Below are 23,768 nucleotides of genomic sequence, written 5' to 3'. Positions count from 1 at the left end.
AGTAAAAAAGAAAGATTTAGGCTGCAAGCATCATGTTTCACTTCAATTGAAGTGAATTTACTAAATTCTAAGTGACTTGTAGGATCTAGGGAGGATCCTGCTTTCCCCGACAGGAAAAGGAAACAGTGAAGACCATTCCCATAGACTGAGACATCCTGTAGGCACTTGCTAATGAAAAGAATAACGTTCTGGAACTTCACCATGTAAAGCTGGGATTATGGCCATCAGATTCAGTCTTTTAAATGCATTTGACAAAGCAGCAACTAAGAGAGAACACAAATACAGCATTTTACAGCACGTCTGCTCAAGTCTGCAGCGGTTGCCTTCTGCTTGTTTCTGCTTTTGTGCTTCCTTTCACAGTAGTTCCTGTACCTTAGGGTAGCTGGAGTGGACAGCTGAGCTCTGGTAGCATCAGCAGTGCTTAGGGAACAGGGCAAGTATGTAAATGAGTGTCTAAGGTGATGCCTAAGGAATGTGGAGCATCAGAAGTCCATCAGTACTATCTCTGACAAACTGCTTGTCAAACTACCCATGAAGACACAATGTATGCCCTAGTTCTGTGGCAATAGCACAACAGCTGTGTAGTGAAATGTGGTTTGAATTGAATTATTTCGTTTATTGGGACCGTGTACGCAGCTGACTGAACACACAGAGTTGTTTCCCAGAAGGTTTGAAGGTTTGAAGTGCTCACAGCACCTGAAGTAACCTGTTTCAAGCACACTTCAGATAGCAGAAATAATTTGCTTCAGATAGCAAATAATAAAAGTGGGAAATGGTGGAAAATATTTTCTGTTAAGATTTGTGTTATAATCTGTGGTAGACTCCTAGAGGAGTCTTTCCAGTTTCCTGTATGCAGCTACTTACACTTTTTAAAGTCACAACAGAAGGAACTTTACATGAAGTTTTAAGTTACAACAATGAAGTGGAATGTCATTATTTTGGATGGCTTTTCAAGTTTTAGAGTTTCTGTTTCTTGGGAGATGTGAAAGGAGGAGTAGGGATGTGATGGTTGAACCTATTCAGTAGACATGAAGAGAACAGGCAGGAGAGTGAGATGCTGGGTGTAAAATATCCAAGTTGCTGCTGAAACAGTATTTCATGAAGCAATTTCCATGTGTTTTTCTTAATTGGTGACAAAAAATACTGCTGTTTATACTAAGCACTCTCAAAATAATTTTCTATAAATACAGTTTGCTTAGTATATGTATATTATATTTCAGTACAAAAAAATGCAGTAGGGTTATTAGCTATTGCAGGGAGAGTCAAAATGTCAGAAGTTCTGTATTAGCAGAAATAAATGTGAATGATTTCTTTGTACAGGTATGATGATGCTATCCAGTTATACGACAGAATTTTACAGGAAGATTCAACTAATACAGTAAGTTTAAAAGATAATTCTAAACTGCATTGATGCATTGTTTGAAATTGTGACTATATTTTATGTTTCAATGTGGAAAAATGTATCTGTATTGCTGTATTTGTTTCCTTTAGTTTTATGTTAAAATAACCAATGTTACCATTTCATAATGGGAAGATGTGATCTAATACTTTCTTAAACACTGATTTTAGGAGACAGATTATAATTAGTGATCTTTCCAGAAGTCTTAGTGGTGTTTAGAGCTGGGCCTTTCAACTCTTTCATTTCCCAGAATATAGAGTATTTAAAAGACTAATATAGTCTGTCACATCTTCTATGCTTCTGTGCATAATCTTACTTAAGGATTAACTATTAATACACTCAGGTACTGCTTGAATAGCAGTTATTTTGATTCATGTCTGGGACATTTTACTAGCTCTTGAATCAAAATACATAAAGCATGCCAATTGCATAAAACAAAATGTGAGACAGACTGTACTGTTCTTCTAAGCATTTTTTGAATACTGTTTGTAAAAGCCACTGTGAGCTATTAGCAGCCAAAATAGAAGTCTAGAGAAACTCGTAGCAATATATTTTCATTGATGTTTTTTCCCTCAAGGATAAAACTTGAAATATGAAGAAATTATGAAGTTTCAGATTTTTTATAACCTAGATATTTATTGGAAAATAAATAAAATATTATTAATCATTGAGTGTATGTTACTTGGTTTTGAGGAGCTGTCTGTTGGGTAAACTTCTGGGTAAATGTAATACTTGGGCTATTTCAGGTGTTTTGGCAATCTCATGTTAATCTTCCTAGGTGTCAGTTGACCTTTCCTTGGTCAGCTTATTTTATGTGGTCTGCTATTCAGGAGGGGAAAATCCACAGAAACATTTTAAGCACTTGGACACCAGTGATTGGTTGGAGGCTGTCTGTTAGTAGTGCTAGAACTCACAGATTTTGTGCAGGGGTAAAAGGAACTATTTCAGTTCTTCACTGTTCTTTTTCATTCTCCCTGAAATAGTAGAAGCTTGAGCTCAATGAGTTTTGAACACAAGATGCATAGGTGTCCATAGTAAATGGTGGATTTTATCACTGCATGGCCCAGAAAGTTTGACATGAAATCTTCAGAGTCGTGTTGGACCAATATGGAACCCATTTGCAGTGAAATCACAGGATGGGTCACCTTGTTACATGTTTTATGACCTTTTGCTGACACCAGTGGGAAATGGAGCACCATATTACAGTGGCTTTTATGGACTACAGATCTTTGAAGTATACATTTTTGGCAGTTTTACTTTCTGTTCATCTCAACATAGCTAACATCACTTGAGGGCTTTGTTGGATGGCATTACAAAACAAAATTATATTTAAATAAGTAAAATGCATGATTGTTCCTTTATTTGAATTTTCTCCATAACCAAATCATAAAGATCCATAAACTTGTAATATTTAGAAGCAGATGTTGTAAATATTAGAACAGTTGTGTGGTCGAAGTTCTTAATTCTAATAATAGAATTGGAGAATGTTAAATGCAAAGGAAAGTTCCTTGCTGTATAACTAGAATTGGTTGGGAAAGGCTTGCATGTCAAGAGTGAAAGTTAAGTAAAAGGTTTTGGTAAGTTGTCATGTGTAGATTTCTTTGTGTCATTTACCTGTTAATTATTTCCATGCACACATGTGGCTGCTGTAGGAAAATAAATATTTCAAGATTTTAGAAAAGCAACTGTTGCTGAGTTTGTCTTGGCATTCACCTAACTTTATAGAAATTTCTTCTGGTCTGCTGACACATGGAGTTGCTTATATGCATTAAATGTTTTGGCAAGTGCTTTAAATGAAACATTGACATTTGTTCACACAAATCATGTAAAACTCATAGCTTGCATTGACTGATCAAAAGGTAGCATGGAAAAAAATTTTTCCAAAAAATTCCTTCTTTTAGACACATAGCAGAATTTTCCATTATAAAAAGAAAAGTTTGAACTCAAATTATGTAATGGACATTTACACTTTCATGTGAAGTTTTGTTGCTGAAATTACATTAGCAGTAATTACCTAATTTCTTGGGATAGAATTCAAAATGGTCTTTATTTTTTTAAATCAGATCATCTCTTAAGTTTTCTCTCACTCTGCACTTGCTTTCTGAAAAAGATTACTCATTTGACAATGGAACAGTGTTAATGTCACCTCAGAGATTTTGTTTCATTTTTCAAAGCATGTAGATGTTGAGTCATAGTGTCTTTTCTAAAGACTTTAATGAGTGAAATGTGACTCTTGTGAAATGCATAGCTTGCATACATTTCAGTAGGGTGAGAATTAGAATCTTTTCCGTTCTTGTCTGTTTTGGTTGAAAGATGGTCAAGCTGACAGATTCCTTTTATTAAGGCTGCATATTATTTTCTATCATAAGGCTCTTTTATTAATTAAAATTTAATGTAGTGTCCAGTTGGAAATGTTTATAGTGATGCAGAACATTGATTTGTTTGTAGATCTTAAGATAAAATGCTTATTCTGTTTCTCAGAACAAAATAAAAGAGAGTTATTGGTTTTTTTAGTAGTGTTGGTAGAAAGGGTTTTTTTGTTTGTTTTTTCTGTTTATGTATTTCATTGAGAAATCCTTATCCTGCTCTGCTTTGGAGGAAAGTCTTTTAGTTAGACAGCTAAATATTTTTAGTAAGTTGGGCTCTTTTTGAGTTGATCTGTTCAGCAGAGCAGAGAAGCTTGTTGATGAGAAAGGAAATTGGTGTCATATGTTCCAGACTTAGATTGGAGTCTAACCTGCCCCTGTCATCCTAGTGCACCTGCCGTTTCTCTTGATTATTCAGCTCAACCATCAAGAAAATTGCAGAGCACTTGGTCAACACCAGGGGAAAATGAGAAAATGAGATAAGGCACAAAGTTCTGCCTTAATTCTAATCCATAGAATCTGAGGTCTTTATTAGGATAATTCTTTAGCTGTTTTTCTTGACATTTTTCAACCAAGCTTTTCATGCAAGACACTATCTGCTTCCTTAGCTTAGAACATAGTAGATAGTCTCATTACCATCATGGGTTTAGTAATGTAATTGTGTGAATGAGGAATTTAAAATTCTTGTAGTAAGGCAGTGTTCTCATCAACTCTGTTGTTTATAGGAGTGGGCAGGAACAAGTGTATGCATATGGTCACATGCAGTTACCCTTCTTCTTATTATTTTGAGATTCTTTTCGTAGATGAGCTAGACATATTTCAGAAGAGGCAGAGGAGGTGGTTGAAGACCTCTGGAATTCCAGAATACTGGCAGGATACAGAGCAGTATCTTACTACTTAGTGTCATGCAAATAGACAGCAGTTATATACAATGAATATCTGAGTTCATCTCTTTCTGTGACTGTGCATTACTGCCATCTAGACTGTACAGGTAACCTTTCCTTCCCTACCTCCTTGTCTCCACTAAATAAAATGAGAGTAATGAGCACTAAATTTGAGCACTGGATATCTGTTTATCATCTGAACTGTGATATTCTTTAAAACTGCTGCAGTAGCTGTGAATCAGTTTTTAACAGGGACCTCCTGTGAAGATCTTGCAGGTTTGTACATTTATCTACATCTTGCTCTGAGTTGCAGAAGGGAAAACTGCTCACCAAATGAAACATCTACTAAAGTGCTGAATTTTCTGAGGTGATGTGTGTTTCCTTAAATATATTTGCCACACCTCCAGGAAAGACAGAACTAGACCTGAACATAGGTGTGTACAGTGATAGTTTTAAAGGGAGTTGAAAAAGACAGCTTGGCACTGACTAACACGGGATGGAGTTGGTGAGAGTTGTGAAGAATGGCTGCTACTACTTGAGTTAGTTCCAACTGAGGGCTCATGAGGAAGTTGGCAATGCACTATGTGGTCCTAAAAAAATGGAGGTTTTGGTTTTGACACAGCATCATTTACCATTGCAGGGTAAATATTTTTTTGCCTTACGTTCAGTCATGATCGGTGAAGTGAGAGAGCAGAGTGCATTCCACCATTTGTCCCATGTTTTGTGTGCATAGCACTTTTAAAAGTTGATGGAGATTTTGTCTCTTGAAATTAAGTATTTGAGAACAGAAGAGCAGCTGTATTGTAGTTGTGGCAAAAGTCCATTTTACTTGTCCTGGGTCTGGCTTTGACTTGTTGCAGATACCAGAAGTGTACAAGAGCAGGGCAATGACAGTATGCTGTGGTCTGTTCTGCCAGTTTCTATTCATCTTCATGTTGCAGTTTTCCTGTGCCAGAAGTGTTAACTCTGTTTTTAATAGCTTTTCATGAAATTTCTGCATAGATGTATTTTTAAACTTGCTTAAGTTTGCCATGCCTACATCTACAACATAATTGAGAAATTAAATGTAATTTTTAATGGATTGTGTAAATCTCCCATTTGTGGTTTTTATTCCATTCCCACACCTTCAATCTAACAATTTTATTTAATGCTTCTAAATTTGCCTGTTACTGTCAGCAGTTGTTTTCACTTTATTAATACTCATGACTTTAGGGATTTTTTGCACTTTTCTTCCCTCTAAGCTAAGAAGTCCTAATGTGCAGCTGTTCTTGTTGCCATTCTGTGCCTCAGAACTCTGCTGCTGTTCTCTGTGTCATTTCTGTGGTTTTTCCTATATTTGGGTGAGAAATGAGAGGACTGAATGGCAGTCAGTATTAAAAATGCAGGAGCATTATGGACTTACAAATAACAAAGTGATGCCATGGATGTGTCTCTTCTGTATTCTTTTCTGATCACTCCAATATCACAGTATTTTCAGTTTGGGATTTTGGGGCAGGGTTTTTTGATTTTTTAAGATGGTTTCTCAACACCGAATTGATGTTTTATATAACTGTTTATTGCAAGTCCAGTGTTTCCCTCCTAACCAGACAAATTCAGGCTTTTGTGTACATTAAATTAGTATTGTTTGACCCTATATGCAGCCATTTATGTAGATTAAATTTCACGGGTCATATTATTGTACTGGTAAAAGTACTCATTATGATTAGTTATTGTGAATGCTATTCTTTGCAGTTGTCTTTTGTTCTTTACACTTAAATAAGTCCTTATCAACATTTAACTTTACATCACTATTAGTTCCCTTGTTAGATCTCTTATCAAGAGTGCTGAGCAGTAGTTCTTAATACAGGTGATTCTGGGATTCTCAGTGCAGAGAACCCTTTTCTCTCTCTTATATATTTTGACTTATTTATCCATGTGAAGACCTTCCCTTGTTAGGCTGTGGTAACTCTAGATTCCTTCAGAGCTTTCAGCTTCGAGGTGAGACATCTTGGTGAAATTATATTTTAAGTCAAAGATGACTTTACATGGATCTTTATTCATCCGCACTTAAGGACTCCTTGAAGAACTCCACTAGATAAGGGAAGCCTTACTTTTCTCTGTGTAAACTGTTCTTACTTTTTGTTGATATGTAACATTTTTCATGTTTGCCAATTCTAGGCTTTAGCTTTTCAGCCTGTACAGCTCCTACCCATTTGCTCTATGCTGGTTGTTAGACTTTATAGGTTGTTTATTGGATACAAAAAGTTATGTTTTGCTTTGAGGTTGTCCCTAAAAGGGCAGCTTCAACCCAGTAGCTCTGTGCCTGCAAAGGTTTGCAAGATTTAACTGTCTTGCATTACTAACTTTGAAAAAAGTCTGGATTCTGGTAGAAATAAATTTGTTATTGTGGTTGTTTTTGATTATGTGCTAGTTTTGATAATGTGCTTTTTTGACATCTGTGTAATTTTTCCCTGTATCTCAGTTGAAGCTGTTTGCACTTCTGTTTTGATTTGCATATTACAATTTGAAGGAAAATATTTCAGTGGATCAAATTCTTGTACCAAATACACATTTTCTAAAATGTTAAAAGAAAAGAAAAAAATTCTTTTTAAGGTGAAAATTATCATGCGTTAAATCATGTAGTAGTTATACAGATAAGAAATTCTTTCTTTCCTAGGGGTCTCAATCACTGACAATTCTACTAATACTTTCTTTAGAGCCATGAAATTTAGAACAATGTCTCTCTTGGTATGTTTTATTAATGAAATGCAGAAGTTGATAAATGTTCAAGTCCTCACGTCATTTTGAGTCTACTTAATGCTAATTAAAAAGAATCATGACAAATGGAGGATTAGTTTTTATGCCAGATTGGGGATTACTAGTCTTTAAAAGAAATACCTTAGAAAGGTTCACTCCTTAATAAATTTGTACATACTGAAGCAGCTTACTCTGTATGATACTGATTCTTTAAGTATTTTTTTCATATGCATATATCTTTCCATAAAGAATTATGGATTTACAGAATTAGCCAATAACCATTCTAGTGTTTTGCTTTAAACTCTGGAAAATTGAGGGGGAAATCTGTGTCACAGTATCTGCGTGTTCAAATTCTGCAGATCTTGTTACAGCACTGGAGGTTTTGCCTTTTCCTTTTTACTTAAGGTGGAAGGAGAGGGAAGATTGAGTTAATTTAGTTGAGGCTTGTTCTAGGAAGTCTTACTGTTGTGATGTGAAGAACTGAAATGGACCCCTTCAATGCTGTTTTTGAAATTTTTGTCTATGTAATTGTTTGTGACTATTTTAGTAGGCTTCTTAGACTTCAAAATAATTTCAGATCCCTGTATTTAAAAAATAATTTCTCAAGAATATTCTTGGTGGACTTGAAATTAATAATTGAACAAATTTGTACTCTCCATTTTACAGTTTTTTAGTATCTTGCAATAGGTCCCCTAAAAATAAGTTTGTGTTTTGAGATGTGAGGTTTTTGGTAAAGAGGGCCTTTAACATAGTGGAATATGAAATGGCCTGGTTTTCTTTTATCAGCTGGTTGTAAGGCAGTTAATAAATAGGAAATATGGTATAAATGCTAGGTAAAGCTTCTGAAGAATTGGTGTGAGTCTGGCTTTACTTAACAAATAACTATTTTTGTATGCTAAAGTGGTTATTAGTGTTGGCAGTGGTTCTGTGCAGTAAAGCATTTTGTTTAATTTTTATGGGAATAAATAAAAATTGATGCTATGAGTGTAAATTGCCATTAGTTATGCAGCTGTCCTCAGGATTCTCAGGCAACTATGTGAGCTCCAGCTCACAGAGCAGCACTTAAGCTGACTCACACAGTGAGCTCAGGAGCAATATAAATGAGAACAATAATTAGAAGTTTACAGCACACAAACTGTGGTCCATGTTTTGTTTGTAATGCAGGCCTTTTTGTATATATTTTTTTAAATGTTCTGACTGCTGAAATTATTGAATTTTTTTTAAATTTAAAAACTGATAGACTTCATGTTTGAAAGAAACTAGGAATAGGAACTCAGATAGAAGAGTAGTTTGTGAATACCATTAAAAGCAACAGTAGTTTGTTTTCATGTCTTCATTTTTTCACCTGTCATATCAATCCTGTGAATTACTGAAAACCTCTTTGCATTTCTCTTGGCTTTATGACTTTATTCATGTAATGGAAAAAGTTGGAATCTGGGTTAAAAAAAACTCCGCATCCTCACTGAATTCTTTCCAGTGCTTTTAAAAAGACTTTCGGAAATTCTGTGCTACTAGACAATATTATATTCTTCCTCAGGATGTAAGCACTGTTTTGAGTGGCTGAGCCTCTCTTTTGTAAACTTAGAGTTCTGTTATCTCCCAGCATTTTGAGGGTGAAGAGAGTGCAGATTTCAAGCCCAGACATTGCTATACTTTTGGTGATGAGGAAGGTCAACAAAAAAAGTTGTAAAAGTGTAATTTTGAATAAATTTCTTGGGAGATTCTGTCAGATATGAATGTAACTCATTTAGTTCCTAAATGCTACCACCAGAATATGTTAATTGTGTCTAATGCTTTTGTCCTTGTTATTTGATTGCATTAGATTACATGCTTGCTATAGGTAAACATCAGTTTATATTTGTGACAAGAAATAGTTGTAGCTTTTCATAAATTAATGCCTTGAGGCTCCTGTGATTTATGTTACTTGTGAGTGTTGTGGTTAAGAAATAAAGCAGCTGTGGAAAAAAATCTGTTTCCAGACTCTTTTGGAGGAGTGACTTGGATGCAATTGAAGAAGTTGCATTAGAAACAGAGAGTGACTTATGTAGACTGTTCCTGTTTGCCATTGCAAATTAAGTTTTCGTATGCATTGATTGATTTTATGTATTTAATAGATTATTTTAGTTCTCAAGGGTTTACTTTAATCAGCCCCTTGATTTCTTTAAATTTTGAAAATAACTGTGTTGTTAATCCAAGAGCTGCATTTAAAAAGCTACATTTATAAAGTCAGTAATCTGTTACCTGCAAAAACCCTTCTGTCTTCCTGGGCTGTAATTACTTGATGCATTCCTTTGGCTGTGTACATTGTTATCCCCACTTTTCATGTTTCAGGCTCAGTGGGCTGTGTATAATGTCAGCTTTGGGTAGTGGGTTAACACTGCCCTGGTGTTCCCACCATAGAAGGGGGTGACCTGCTTTACAATTGCTTTGAGAACTCCATAAAATGTGACAGAAACAGTGGTTTGGTTGAGGTTTTTTTGTTTGTTATTTTGTAGTGTTATTTTGTTTTGCTTGTTATAGTAGCATGATAAACATGTGGGATTATTCTTTTTGAATTTAAAGAAAATAAATTTAGTTATGCTGTTATCTTTATTTTAGAAAAGCAAAAATAAAATAGAGAGTGTGTTATTGTTACAGTAATAAATGTGTCAGCAGTTAAAATTTTCTGTTATGGCTTTTAGCCAGATGTCTCCCAGTAAAAGTAGAATGATGTATGTACCTTCACAGGTTGCAGTTTGAGAAAGAAGCAGTGGAAACCACACTTGTTGTGTTCTAATTTGGCCTCTGATTTGTCTTCTCTCTGTCTTACATTTAGTCAGAAGGGTGAAATATTTTTTTTCCTCACTTGAGTTGTTTTCTCTGAATTTCCATTGAATACTTATTTGTGAGGGAGATAAAGGGAATGAATTAAAAGGAAATTAATTAAATGTCAAAAGCATTTATAGCTTTTCTGTTTTGGTGCTTGAACTAATTTACCACTCTCTTGGAAGTCATTGATTTGCTCATAATGGATTAAAGGGTAAAAAATTATTTAGGAGAGTAGTTATGTTTAAAATGCTGTAAATATACAAGAACTTTTGTAGGGTATATGTGACTGTGAACTTAGGGTATGAAGAAGGTTATTTCAGAGCTATCTGAAATTCAAAGATTAAAATTGTTCAATGTTTTGTTGAAGAGTTGTCCTGAGAAGGCTTCTGAAAGATGATACCCAACTATATAAACTCTTTAGAAGATATGAAATAGAATGAGAGCTACAAAGGGGATAAACAGTGGGATTTAATTACCAGAGAAGTGTGCTTTATATTTTTTGTCACTAATATTATCTCATGGAGAAGTGACAAACAAGAGGGTGTGTGTGCCTGTTGACATCACAGACACCAGGCTGTGTTGTTTCATGTCTGACCACAGTAGTTGTGGTCACCCAAGAGCATGGGGATTAGAGGCAAAGAAGGAGGCTGATGGCATTCCTTTTTTGAGTTATGTTCTGCTGGAATTGTGTTTTCCTTCCATTTGGTCAGATTTCTGATCTGATGACTTTCTGGCTGGCTGAGGTGTACTGTTTGCTCCCAGCTGGGAAGATTCCTTTGTTTTGAATCACACCTCAGGTGTATGTTGATATTCAGTTGGTTTGAGCATGGTCCTGATAACATCAAGGTCACAGGTTCAATCTCTGTGAGGACCATTCTCTTAAGAGCTGGACTCAATAAGATACTTGTGAGTCCTGAAAACTGTAACCAGCATCATTTAGAAGCTGAATATTGGATTAAAGTACAGAATAATCAGCTATTACAATCATCTATATCTTTCCTCCTTCTGGTCTCTGACAACTTTTATGGACTTCAAAATTTAAATGTATTAAAATTCTTATAACTCATTTTTATGTTGTTTTAGTTGAATTACATTTTCTATCCACATATCAAAGTACTGCTCAGTTTTTGGCATTGAAATAGAGATTTTGTATTCCCTTTACATTGCAGAGCCTACTTTGTGCTCCAAGAATAATGAGAGACTTCTTTAGGGAATTGATGTGTATTTAGCATAAGTTAAAGGTGCCATTCAGCACTTCAACAAGAATATTTTATAGTGGCTGAAAGCCACACTTACACAGGGACAACCAGGATGCATCTGTGGCATTCTCTAGGACTCAGTCACCATTTCTTCTCTACAGTCATAGATCTTGTGAATGACAAGGTGGGGGTAGTTGGAATGGCTGAAGATTAGCATCCCCTGCTGTTTTGTAATTATCAGAATCTGGACAGTCATTTATTTGAATGAAATAATGCATACAGTTTGTGCCTCCAAAGAAAAGCATACATAATGTGATTGTAAGAAGAGGTTTTCAGTCTCTCAGTGGGATGTGATAGGGTATGTTTATAAACCTCAACCTAGCAGTGTCTCTGCAGTGGAATTCCACTGGTATTGAGATAATAATTTGCACAGTCAAATTGCTTTCCTTACAAAAACCCAGGGAATTATGAGGCCTAATCCTTTATTAATGTCAACCCATAGGCAGCAAGAAAGCGTAAGATTGCCATTCGAAAAGCCCAGGGGAAAAATCTCGAGGCCATCCGAGAGCTGAATGAGTATCTGGAACAGTGAGTGTCTCTTACAAGAATACGGATTGTGTTTTGCTATTCTGATAAATCTTTTTAATTAAAGTGGAATTTGCATTTAATTTACGCTTTTGCTTCAGTGCTAGTCATTTACAGAATCCTTTGCACATTCTTTCTTTTTTTCCTTTTTCCCTCTCTTGTATCCTCTATACAGATTTGTTGGTGACCAAGAAGCTTGGCATGAACTTGCAGAACTTTACATCAATGAACATGAGTAAGTTGTTTGCTAAGTCTGCATAAAAAATGTTAATTTGAAACCCACTCTGTGTAAGTCAAAAACCACAGTGATTTTTTTTAAGGACTAATGTTACAAAGTATGCTGTCTCATTTCCAATATACTAGGCCTCAACTGGAAATAATTACCAGACTTATTTGGCTACCAAATACTTTAAAAAGGCATTTGTTTGTCAAACAAAAAGAGTTTACCTAATTACCTGTATGTTTCAGTAGTTCTTAAAAATCTGATATTTAAAAGAAGTGGTTTGAGTGCAGCAGTGAACAGCACATACTTCCCGTCATTTTTTGTTCATGTTATGTATTTTACTTCTTACAGATGTTAAATTCTCTACTTCTTAAATCAGTTGATCCCAGCAACCGATATTCCAATTTTCTTTTAGCCTACCTCTCCCAGAACTTTTAGTAACCTCTTAAAAAAAGCCCACAAAGCAAAACATGGATCCAGAGCTGGAGGCATCTGGTCGCCTGGGTACAAAACCCGGTGCGATCAAGAATGCTGAATGTTGTAGTAACTTGCTTATTGGATATTTAATGTTTTTGTTAGCTTTTTTTATTGCTGTAGTGACAGGAGGAAATCCCAGTGTGAGAGGATTAGCTCTAAAGCCTTAGTGCAAGTTTTCTAATATCACAGCATTAATTCAGACCTCCACCAAAAGGCGTATCTTTTTTTTCCCCTTTTTCTTTAGTTCTTCAGGCCAGCCTGAATTATATCACAATTGTTTCCTTCTTTCCTTTTAAGAGGGTAGTAAAAGAATCAAATTGTCAAGGAAGAAATAGCCATTCTCACCCTGAGGAAAAAATTATTCCCCAATCACCTCTCCTTGCACCCCATTCTCAAAGAAAATAGTTATTAAACTCTTTTAAATGATGACTTCAGGAATAAACTAGAATTTTGATATCCACACTTCCATTTGTTTGGGGAAATCTACCAGCCACTTTTCCAAGAAAATAGCTATTAAAAAAAAAAAATTGGCTGGAAAGATATTTAAGCTTGTCAAATCTGTCAGTACGAAAGTGAATGATAGAGTGGTTCAAACATACGTATTCCATTATTGGGTTGGGTTTTTTTGCTATAATCTTTATTATGAAATTGTGCAATAAAACCCGAAAAAGAAATTGCTTTTGCTTGTATTTGTTTTGGTCTGTAATTCCAATAAAAAGCAATATGTAGAACTTCAGTTCATGGAAAGAATTCATTGTCCTCACTATACTTCCATAAGCATCATTATTGTCATTTTGATATTAAGGAAAAATCAGGCTCTCGGTTAAAAGCAACTAAAAGTTAAGTTTTAAAAGAGAATGCAGTTCCTCAGTTTATATGTTTTATCAGGGTCACAATCACAGGCTTGTGAAATCGCCATGCTCTCATTTTTGTTCATAAGTACAAGGTTTACACAGTCCTCAGTTCTACCCTGTTCTGCAATGAGGACTCTGGCTCCTGCTTTTGGAGAATGAGGTTGCTGCCCTTTTATCTCCAGATTAATAAATTATACACTAGAGAAAACCACAACAAATTTATTTTAGTATACAAGATTTTACAGATAATATGGCTTAATATGGTCTCATAATTGTTAAATTGCTTTTACTGCAATATTAAATATCTACCCACACTGTCATTGTAAACCTTGTATCTCTGAATTTTGGAATCCTGTGACATAAACTTTGCAAAAATGCTATCACATATCACTAAATGATGCAAATTCAGCAGAGAGTTCTATTATTTGAAAGATTACAAAGCTAAGATTCTTCTCAATAAACCTGTATTTTGAGCTTGACTTCCTAGTTCTTTCTGAAAATTTTCACTAAGAAACTCAAGGACTAGCCTTCTCAAATTATAAGGATTTGCCCATTTGGAGAGGTCTGATGCTATTTTCATAGATAGATTTGGAATGTTTGAATTTTAGAACTGTTCTTAGTGTGTTGGTTTTTTTGTCACAATTCTATGGTTCACTGTTGGTAGGTAAAGTTTATTGACAGTGTAAATGCTGTGATCAGTAGCTGCATTTATGAATCCTCAGGTAGTTAAATTTTCTTAGGAAAAAAAGGAATTATTTTGTAGTTTCAGTTCAGTGTCTTAAAATACCTAATACCTATTTCTACTCATCACTAATGCTGATGAGAAACGGCACTTATTAATAAGAGATTTATATATTAAATGTTTTTTATGAGCTATTCCAGTTGTACCTAGACCATTAGATTTTGTGCATTTTCCCCCTGTCTGTGATATAAAAAAAGCAACTTGGTTCTAAACTTTATTTTTAAATGAAGCATTTTAATTAATTGTGAATCATGTGATTTTATGAGGGGAAAAGTAAGGCTTGTGTTGTGCTGTAAAAAAACTGAAGCAAAGAGCTGTGTACTCATGTCTCATTTTATCACTGATTTTTGTATTTTGTAGCTATGCAAAGGCAGCCTTCTGCTTAGAGGAGCTTATGATGACTAATCCACACAACCACTTATATTGTCAGCAATATGCTGAAGTAGGTATTTCAGAAAAATCAATTACTTCTGATTACATTTTCTGGTTTTATGTTAGAGAAGTGGTGAAAATGGTTTCTTTAATTTTTTCCCTAGGAGATTTTAAGAGTTCACAGAGAATGCTAACATCTCATAGAACTGAACATGTTCTGAAAACTGTGTTTTCATACTCAGTGACTCAGTCACAGTGTGACTAAGCTAAATATAACAGTTAGGGGAAAAAATATTCAAGATAAAAGCTAATTTTAAATTAACTCTTCTTATTGAAATTTTTATGCACTTTTCCAAAAAGTGCTTGAGAAGCTAAATTTTTCTACAACAATGCTGTCTAGGAGGTTATGATACATTGCCTGTTACTGTGGACTCAGATCTTGGAATCCACATATTAAATTCTACCTGAAGGAGCTCTGGTGGAAGAGAGGTAAAAGCTAGAGGTAAAGTTAGAAGTTTTAGCTCAAGGTTTTAGCCATTTGAATTTCTCTTTTCACTCCAGATTATTTTTTCCCCTAAATTATACTGTTAACTGCTTAGAATAGGTTTAATTTGTTTAGTTAACATGGGTAAAATTCGGTTGACATTAAAACTTGAAAGCCTAAGTAGCTTTCTCATAGAAAGACTTCGAAGCATATCTTCTAGTATTTATCCCTCTTTTTGTTGATCTAATATCTGGAAAAATGAATAGAAAAACAATGGAGTAATCATCTAAACTTTGTGTGCTGTTTTGAATATATAATGAAAGGCATTGTGTTGTTTTGTTTTCATGCTGAACTGTTTTCATGCATGCTGTGGGAAAATAGTGTCAGTATGAATTTCTAGTAGTCAAAACTAGGATTTAAAGTTTGTGCTGCTTTTCATAAGAGACAGTCCCAAGCTTTCAGGTATTTATAGATGAAAAATGTTGTAACAATGCACTAATGAAATTAAAGCTGGGGTTTTTTCTCTTATAGTTAAATTTTTTAAAATGTATACATTGTGAAGAGCTTGGATTTCTCCCAGGCCAGTATTTGGCCTTTGATAGGACTCACCTGATTTGAAATGTCATGTGAAACAAACTTGGAGTCAATTTTTGTAATATCATTGCTTCAAAGTGATTGCCTGAGGTATGAATGGCATGCAAGTTTCAGGTGTTTACCATTTTTGCAGGTTAAATACACTCAGGGGGGGCTTGAAAACCTTGAGCTGTCAAGAAAGTATTTTGCACAAGCACTGAAGCTTAACAACAGAAATATGAGAGCTCTATTTGGACTTTACATGGTAAGCATAATTATGTATTTTCCATGTTATCATTCTGAATATGTTTATGTGTGTATATTATCCTTTCCCATTTGCTGTTTTCCCCCTGATTTTTAACTTAATAGCTCAGATTATTAACACTGTTTTAAAATATGGGGTATTTTTCATACCTTTGGAGTATGGATAATTTTGTGCTAGTAACTACTCCTTACTGAAGTGCTCTTCACCTTTAAGTCTTGCCTGTATTTTCAAAAGAATTATCGTTATTGGCATGGGAAGATAACTTCTTGAAAAAGGATTTAAAGTCATGCATCCTTTCTAGAAGATGATGAATTGCTGAAAAACACCAGCTCAGTAGCAGTGATTACTTGCACAGTGGATTTATTTATATAAGTAAAAAACTTTGTTTGGTTCTTAAGTAATATTTTTTATTCTTTCAGGTGAGGGTGAGCATATTTTATCTAGAGTCTTATCTGCCTTTAAAATGTTTTCTGATGCTACAGGGGAAAATGTCATGTTTTTAATGGCAGCTTGGACATACAAGTGATGTATTTTATATTGTCTCTGGTAAAAAATTGGATGTGGAAAACTAATTCATAACTTTCACTTTAGGAGAAGCAAATTGGGTTAGCTGATCATGTCCAGGTTTGGTTCTTAACTCAGTACAGAACTGAACTGAAATCTAATGTAGCTTTAAATAGAGCAAACAATCGTTTAAAAAGGCTAGCTGAATCTTATCTGGATGCTGCTTGCTGGTAATAACTTTTAATTTTTTTTTTTTTGTTATTTTCCATTATCACTGTGCATGGGGCTTGGACTGTAAGGATATTCAGTGTTCTCAGCTTATTTCATGCACATAAATTTTATAATTACACTGGGTTTTGTTTTTTATTTTATTGTATTCCTAGTCTGCCAGTCATATCGCTTCCAATCCAAAAGCAAGTGCAAAAATGAAAAAAGATAATATGAAATATGCCAGCTGGGCAGCAAACCAAATAAACAGAGCATATCAGGTTAGTACTTCATTGCTTTATGATACTCTTAACTTGATCTGTAGTTCTTTTCTGCACTTCTATCAGCTGATTTTCAAGAGGTTAAATATGGCACGTAAATCAGCATAGTCTGCTTGGTTGTTTTTAACATTCTGCTTCTGTTTGATTTCCTGGAAACCTTCATTAATAAAAGGTTAATGTTTCCTGGAAACTTTTATTGATAATTTTACAGTTACTAATTGCTATCATTTACTTAATAGCTTTAAACATATTTTTTCTACTAGCATTAACTGAATGTACATTACTGTAATATTGACCTTCAAGACTTGGTTCTACAGCTATTTTGGTAAAACTTGGTATGTCTTAATTCTTAGAGTGACTTTGTTATCCTCTTCTGCTTTACTAGAAAACAAATGAAAATTCTAGGATTTTTGTTTTCCTTGAATTTACTCTAACCTTTCAAAATCATATTTAATTGCCTTAATATTTGTGGCTGAAGTTGGTTTTGTGTAGTTTTGTAGAAAAGTGCTCATTGAGTTGTGAAAAACCTAGATTTTGTAGGGCATAATCAAAGCTTGTTGAAGTCATTGGAAGTGTTTCAGACTTTTCAAAAAGTTATGTGTAAATTTTTATATTTGCTGTTGTATTATAGGCCTGTATTTCTTTCTGTAACTATGAGTGAAAACATGTTTTAGCTCATAGGCTCTTCTGTCTGTGTATCCCAAATATATTATGTGTATTTGACTCCCTTACAGCTATTCTTAATGATCTGCCAATCAAAGTTTATATAAAAGTAATCCTGGATATCAACATCATACTGTCCAATTCTTCCCACAACTTTTTTGTTGAGCAAATGTATTGATATTAAATGCAATGACTTTGTATATGTGTAGCTCTTCTTAATCCCTGCAATATTTCAGTATTGGAGCCCAATATTTAATTTTTTTCTTCTTGCTACTATTTCACAGTTGATACTACCAAACGGCCTTTTTACAAGCAGCATCTATTAGGGAATTAAATTAGATTTTCCTTTTACAGACAGTGCAGTTTTCTTAATATTTAATTGCATTTCAGTTCCTTGCCAAGCGTGCAGCTTCTTTTGGCTGATATGTTTTTGATATATTCCAAGTTAGAGATATTTTCCATTTCTCCTACTTGGCCCTGTAGCTTCTGACTGCACAGTGAAGAGCATTTATCCCTGGGGACATAATGAAGCATTTTTTAATATGTGCCTAAAGTTTATTTCTCTTCTGCTCTCTAAATCGCTCTGCTTTTCAGTAATAAACCATTTACCTGCTCATGATGGTAAGGTGTGTATGAATTAGCTATTTTGTCTGATGTTTCATAAATAACCAAGGCTTCTTTTGACTTGAAGTAAACCTGAAATTCCTGTAAGCACAGTGCAGATGGAAAATTCAAGTATTGCAGGACTAAAACCAAACAAAACCCAAAAAACCCCAAAAACCAGCAACAAAATGCCCCACAAAAACAACAAAACAATCCAAAGAAAGAAAAAAAAAAAAAACCCGGACACAAATCCAGCCAAAACAACCAACCACTTACAAAAACCGTTCAAGAATGGAATACACCCCGGAATCATAATTGACAGAACAAAACAGGTTTTAAAAGATGTGTGAATTTTTAGTGAAAACCAGTATTCCATGTTTTACATCTTAGTAAAATCAACTGCTTAGATTATGGGTTTGCATATATTTTAAGTAAATATTGTGACTAGAGTTCAAAGCACTGGTAGAGACTTGTTAGCGCTTCTGGGAAGCAGTCCCTTTCAGGGTGCATCAGGGTGGAAATTTAAAACCAGTGAGGGCCATGGAATGGCCTAGAAGACCTGAAAATAGGCATCTCCTGGTTCTAAATATAATGGATGTTTAATTGTGACAGTTTCTAGTTAACTGATTCCCATCCAGATAAGCTCACCTGTTTGGTTTTTGGGGTTTTTTTTCCTTCTTTTCTGTCCTCGTGGCTTTCTGTTAACATCATAATATCTCTAATAAAACACGAATTTATTGGGAGAGATGTGGTGCTGGGAGCATTTTTAAGTGCAGGGGCTTAGGGATTTTGGGGGGGATTGTTGGTTTGTTTGTTTGTTTTCTTTTCGTTTGAAATTTCTGTTACTTTTTTGGTGGAGTGCTTTGGATCCTACATTAAGCATTTTTGGTTGTAGCTTACCAGAACAGGGCATGGCTGTGTTAACACAACTAACATACATACATATACACACACACACACACACACACACACACACACACATATATATATATGTACACATATACATACATACATAGCCTCCGTGCCTCCTTTTCTGCTCTCGTTAGCTGTTTGGGATATAAAGTGAAGAACACTGTGTGTGATGACAATCTTAGGGGAAATTCAGCTCTTGAGAAAATGAAAGTGCTGAAGCTCAAGCCAGGATTTGGCAAATACATGGGGTGAATACCCCCATTCCCCTTCCCAGAAGAGCCACAAGAAGCTCCAGTGAGCACAGCTGGGCAGGATATCCCCAGGCCAACCCCCCTGGGTTGTTACAGCGCTGCAGAAGCCTTTGGCTACTCCAGTCCCTGTGCCAGAGACTCGGAGCATCCAGCAGCTACAGCCAGGGGTGTTAGGTGATGCAGTGGGTGGCAGTCACCCTATTGGTCAGTGCTGATTTGTTGCTCCCTTGGTGAGCTGAGCAGTTGGAAATTGTCACCATTTGGACCTGAGGATGAAACCTTGGTCACTTAGTGCCAAGGGAAACTCTTACAGTGTTCCTGCCTTAGACAGGTTTTAAGCTGGATATTTATATGACCTCTATAAATCCCCCCACTTTCCATGCATTATCCTCCTGTGAAGTGCAGTAAGAGCCTTAACAGCTTGTTGGGTTTGACTTTGACTTTATTGGCTGCATATTCTCATACTGCTAAATGACATTTTTCTGGTGGCCGTGTTCTAGAGAGCAAGATGAATTTAGAATCCTGATTTGGATGTCTATACAAGTTATATGAATTTGTGACTTTAAATTCCAAATTATTAATGCAAAAAGTTAGTTTTGAGCAATTGTCTTGCAGTGAGATCTTTCCCCACTTCCAGTTTGGATTTGAACTTGAACTACCAGCAGTTTGCTCAGTAATTTTGGAGAACTGCCTTTATTTTTTCAAATGACTGGCTATAGTTGCTTTCTAAATATTTAATTATTTAAAAAATTATTTTGTATGCAATTGACTTGAAATATTTTTACTGGTCCCCTTCTTTCAATTTATTCTGTCATTCAAGCAGTATGCTTTAGGACTTGATTTTTGTTTTTCCTGTGCATTCCTCTAGGAAATCAGAGGAACTTCTTAGTTTGTTGCCATTTAAAGAAAGCAGTGTTTGAGTATAGAAAGAAAACCTTACTTCCCTAGTGTTGGTTAGACTGTGCAGCACCGTCTTTACAGGAAAACATGGTGATAAAGAATAGTTAAAAAATTGTCTGAAATGCACAGATATTTGACTCTCCAGCTAGTTAATATACTTAATTTGATGTTAAATATGTAACCATCCATGCTGATTAGTACTTCTCATCTGTGTCTAATCTAGGAGAAATGTAAACTTCTTCAGGAAGACAGAAAGGTTTTGTAACTAGGGCTGCTGTATAGAGCTGGAATTCCTGGCTGCTAACACATCGTCTGAAAAAAAAAAAGTCAATATGCTCCAGGCTTCTTAAATTTAATTGACTGGGTGGAAAAAAAGACCCAAATAAAATTTAATTTTAATCTTTTATTTCAGAAGCTAGTAAAGTACTCCTTATTCAAATAATTTGTTTTAAGTTTATTATTATTATAAGCTTACTTTTGCCTTACGACTGGGAAACTGGATCATTCCATGTGTGCAGACCCTGAGAAGAACTTCTGTCTGTTCTAACTGAGGACATGAGTCACAGTTACTTTAACACCAAAACAAAATAAGGCTACCTGGTGCTCTTCAATTAGGTAATTGGTTTAGCATGTCCTCTGGTAGAAGCATTTCAGCAGAGGCAGGCAAGTTTGATTAATGCTCACCAAAATCTTTAATGTGATCCTACTCACAGTAATTTTCCAGATACATGCTTCTTGGGTACATTGCTAAACTCTTCTGTGTTAGCAATCTACATGTTATTTATGGCTGGAGAGAGGTGATTTTGTTACTAACCATTTGGGAAACAGAAAATTAAGTCATGATTTAAGAAATGGATTCCAGCTCAATCAGTCAAATTGCTGTGTAATGGCTGAATAGACAAAATAATTGTTCGTCAGGGCAAATTTGAAGTGATTACATTTCCAAGTGTGCTTCTGGTTGTTATGACGTAGAGTTTGATTTTATTTGTTCAGTTTAAACTACATGTCAGTATCATGAAGGCAACTGCTCTTGAAATTACCAAGTAGCATTTTTTTAAACCAATGTCATATGTCAATTTTGCTTCCAGTGTCCATGTCAAGAATAAGTAAAATATTTCTTTATTTTGAAGCTTTTCTCTGCATGCTTTCTGCATGTCTTGCCAAGTGCTTTTTGGCTGCAGTATATTTAGGCTTCTGTGCTTTTTATTGAAATTTCTGAATGCTTTGAGTTTGAAACAATTTTTCACTTTAAACTTTTGACTTTTTTTTTTTAACTTACTTATTGTTGTGAAAGGATATGGAATTTTCAAGTGTCTCTTTAATGTGGACAAAGAAAGGGTATTTTATTCAATCAGATAAAAGCATAAGTTGCTGCTTTCACCTTGGAGCATCTTAAGAAATCTTGGATTTTCCTCTGAAGTTGACTATTGCATGTCACTTTGGAACCTGCACACCCTGAAGAATGGGTTTATATATGCTACTAGAATCAAAACCTGGTACACCAGTTAATGACCTGGAAATATAAAACATGAAAATAGAGTGTTTTCAGTACATCTCTAAGCTGTAAAGTGTTGTTACAGTAACAAAATTTCTCCTAACTTTGATTTGAGATAGCTTATTATTTACTGTGCCAAAACTATTTTTAAAAAAACCTCACTGCTGATTGGGAGTTGCAATGCTAGATTGTAGCCTAGGGGTCAAAAGCAGGTTAAGAGGTCCTGCAGCTTGGTGCTGGTGTGATATTACCTGAGTTTGATGACTTAATCTTTCTTAACAGGTCATGAAGAGTTTGCTAAATTAAGTTAATTATAAGGGAGAAGGGACACATTATAAATCAAGGACTAGCTATGCAAGACACCAGTGGTATTTGAAATAAAAAACTTCAAATTGAAAATTTATTGAGTGTTTAGATGTTACCATTTAAGTAGAGGATCGGTTGTTTTACTAAAAGCAAGTTTTAGTTACTGTTTCTGTAATTTCTTTACTACCCCTCCCAATCTGAAACGCAGAACTTTTTAGTGCAGGTGTATTAAAAATGGTTAGGAGTTTGATTTGACTAAAGACCAGCCTGGTCAATGAATCTCCTTTGTTAGATATGGCTTATGAGTGATGGCAGTTGTCAGTATCATTAGAAAAACCCTTTTGAGTTCAACGTGGGGTGGTTAGCATTTCCTGTCCTTCTACCCCTTCCTTTTTAAAGCCACTAGTAGTATTTGTTAAGCTGTATCATTCTTCCTTATCAAGACAGACTTAATTTCAAACGTTCTCTGAAACTGGTGTTTTGATAGTAGTCAAGTACAATGTCATCCACCATGGTTACTCTGAACCATAAAATATGATTATATGTTGTTTGGATTATTTTATAGTAAATTTTGATAAGTAGATTTTTTTTCTGTCTTACTTTAACAGAAAGTATTTTTTCTTTACTTCATAGAAGAAGGTAATATAGCTTGTATTCTGGTAAAAATTCTGAGGTTTAGTTTTGTGCTTTTAAGTTTTTAGTAAACCGAGTTAATTATTGGTATTTGGTGTGTAGAACTGTTACTTTCACAGGATTTAGACATAGAATTTCAGATATATGACAAATAACAATCCTTTCTTTTCTGTTTAGTTTGCAGGTCGCAGTAAGAAAGAAACTAAGTACTCCTTGAAGGCAGTGGAAGATATGTTGGAGACTCTGCAAATCACTCAGTCTTAGCTTGGCACAGAGATCTAATATGAAATTTTCCAATACCACACTAACCTGTAATGACCTGTGGGTTATGTTACTCTAGTGCTGTTAAAAGTTAATTTTGTATTGATTATGTGCTATATAAAATAACATTTTATGAAAAGTAAAATGCCTATTTATTGCTGCTATAAGAAATGTGATGAATACCCACTGAAATGAATAACTTATCCACATAAACAACACGAAGAAATGACGTGCTGCACATCAGTATCCTCAGATTTTTGTATGTACAGTACCTGCTTCTAAGCCATAATTTGTAGAAATAAACTTGTTAAATGATTAAGAAAATACAGTGACTTAAATTTATATATGTAGATTAATAACATATGCTAAATATTTTTCTTATTTGCACATTTAAGAGTAAAAACATGCTACCGGGGTACACTTTCTGAAAAATAAATCAAGGAGTGATTATGAGTACACATTATTAGAGAAGAAAGTTTGTTAAGGGTTTTCTTAATGAGTTCGTATCTAGTACTGTAGAAATGGTGAAAACGTACTCATGGACTTTGCTTCAGAAGTGCTGTTGTACTGGCTTAAGGGCACAGACATTCTTCTCTGTGGCTTTGTGGGCAAATGCTTCCATGTCCACGTAATTCTCTGATTGGTGTATGCATATTCCCTTTTTTTCTTCCTTCTCTGTGTCCTTTCTTGTACATGTGTTCCACATGGTGAATTTCATGTGGGTCTCTGTGCTGGTCTCTGCTGTTCTGTGTCCCTGGTATGGGCACCCCTGCTGTTGCTGTGGC

The 23,768-nt window shown here is 35.0% G+C and overlaps 1 protein-coding gene across 2 annotated transcripts in view; it reads left to right on the top strand.

The window, feature by feature from the left end:
• Positions 1–23,307, top strand: part of EMC2 (ER membrane protein complex subunit 2) — a 35,899-nt gene extending 12,592 nt beyond the window's left edge. For both annotated transcript variants that reach the window (XM_005479423.4, XM_026791719.2), the window contains exons 5-11: positions 1,321–1,378; positions 11,895–11,980; positions 12,153–12,212; positions 14,634–14,715; positions 15,857–15,967; positions 16,855–16,959; positions 22,900–23,307. In XM_005479423.4, coding sequence (XP_005479480.1) covers positions 1,321–1,378; positions 11,895–11,980; positions 12,153–12,212; positions 14,634–14,715; positions 15,857–15,967; positions 16,855–16,959; positions 22,900–22,986 — 589 coding nt within the window. In that variant the 3' untranslated portion in view covers positions 22,987–23,307. The remainder of the gene's footprint in view (positions 1–1,320; positions 1,379–11,894; positions 11,981–12,152; positions 12,213–14,633; positions 14,716–15,856; positions 15,968–16,854; positions 16,960–22,899) is intronic.
• The last annotated feature ends 461 nt before the right edge of the window (positions 23,308–23,768 follow it).

Source organism: Zonotrichia albicollis, chromosome 1 (assembly GCF_047830755.1).
Source record: "Zonotrichia albicollis isolate bZonAlb1 chromosome 1, bZonAlb1.hap1, whole genome shotgun sequence".
Classification (NCBI taxonomy): Eukaryota; Metazoa; Chordata; class Aves; order Passeriformes; family Passerellidae; genus Zonotrichia; species Zonotrichia albicollis.
This window is presented reverse-complemented; position numbering and strand designations above follow the sequence as displayed.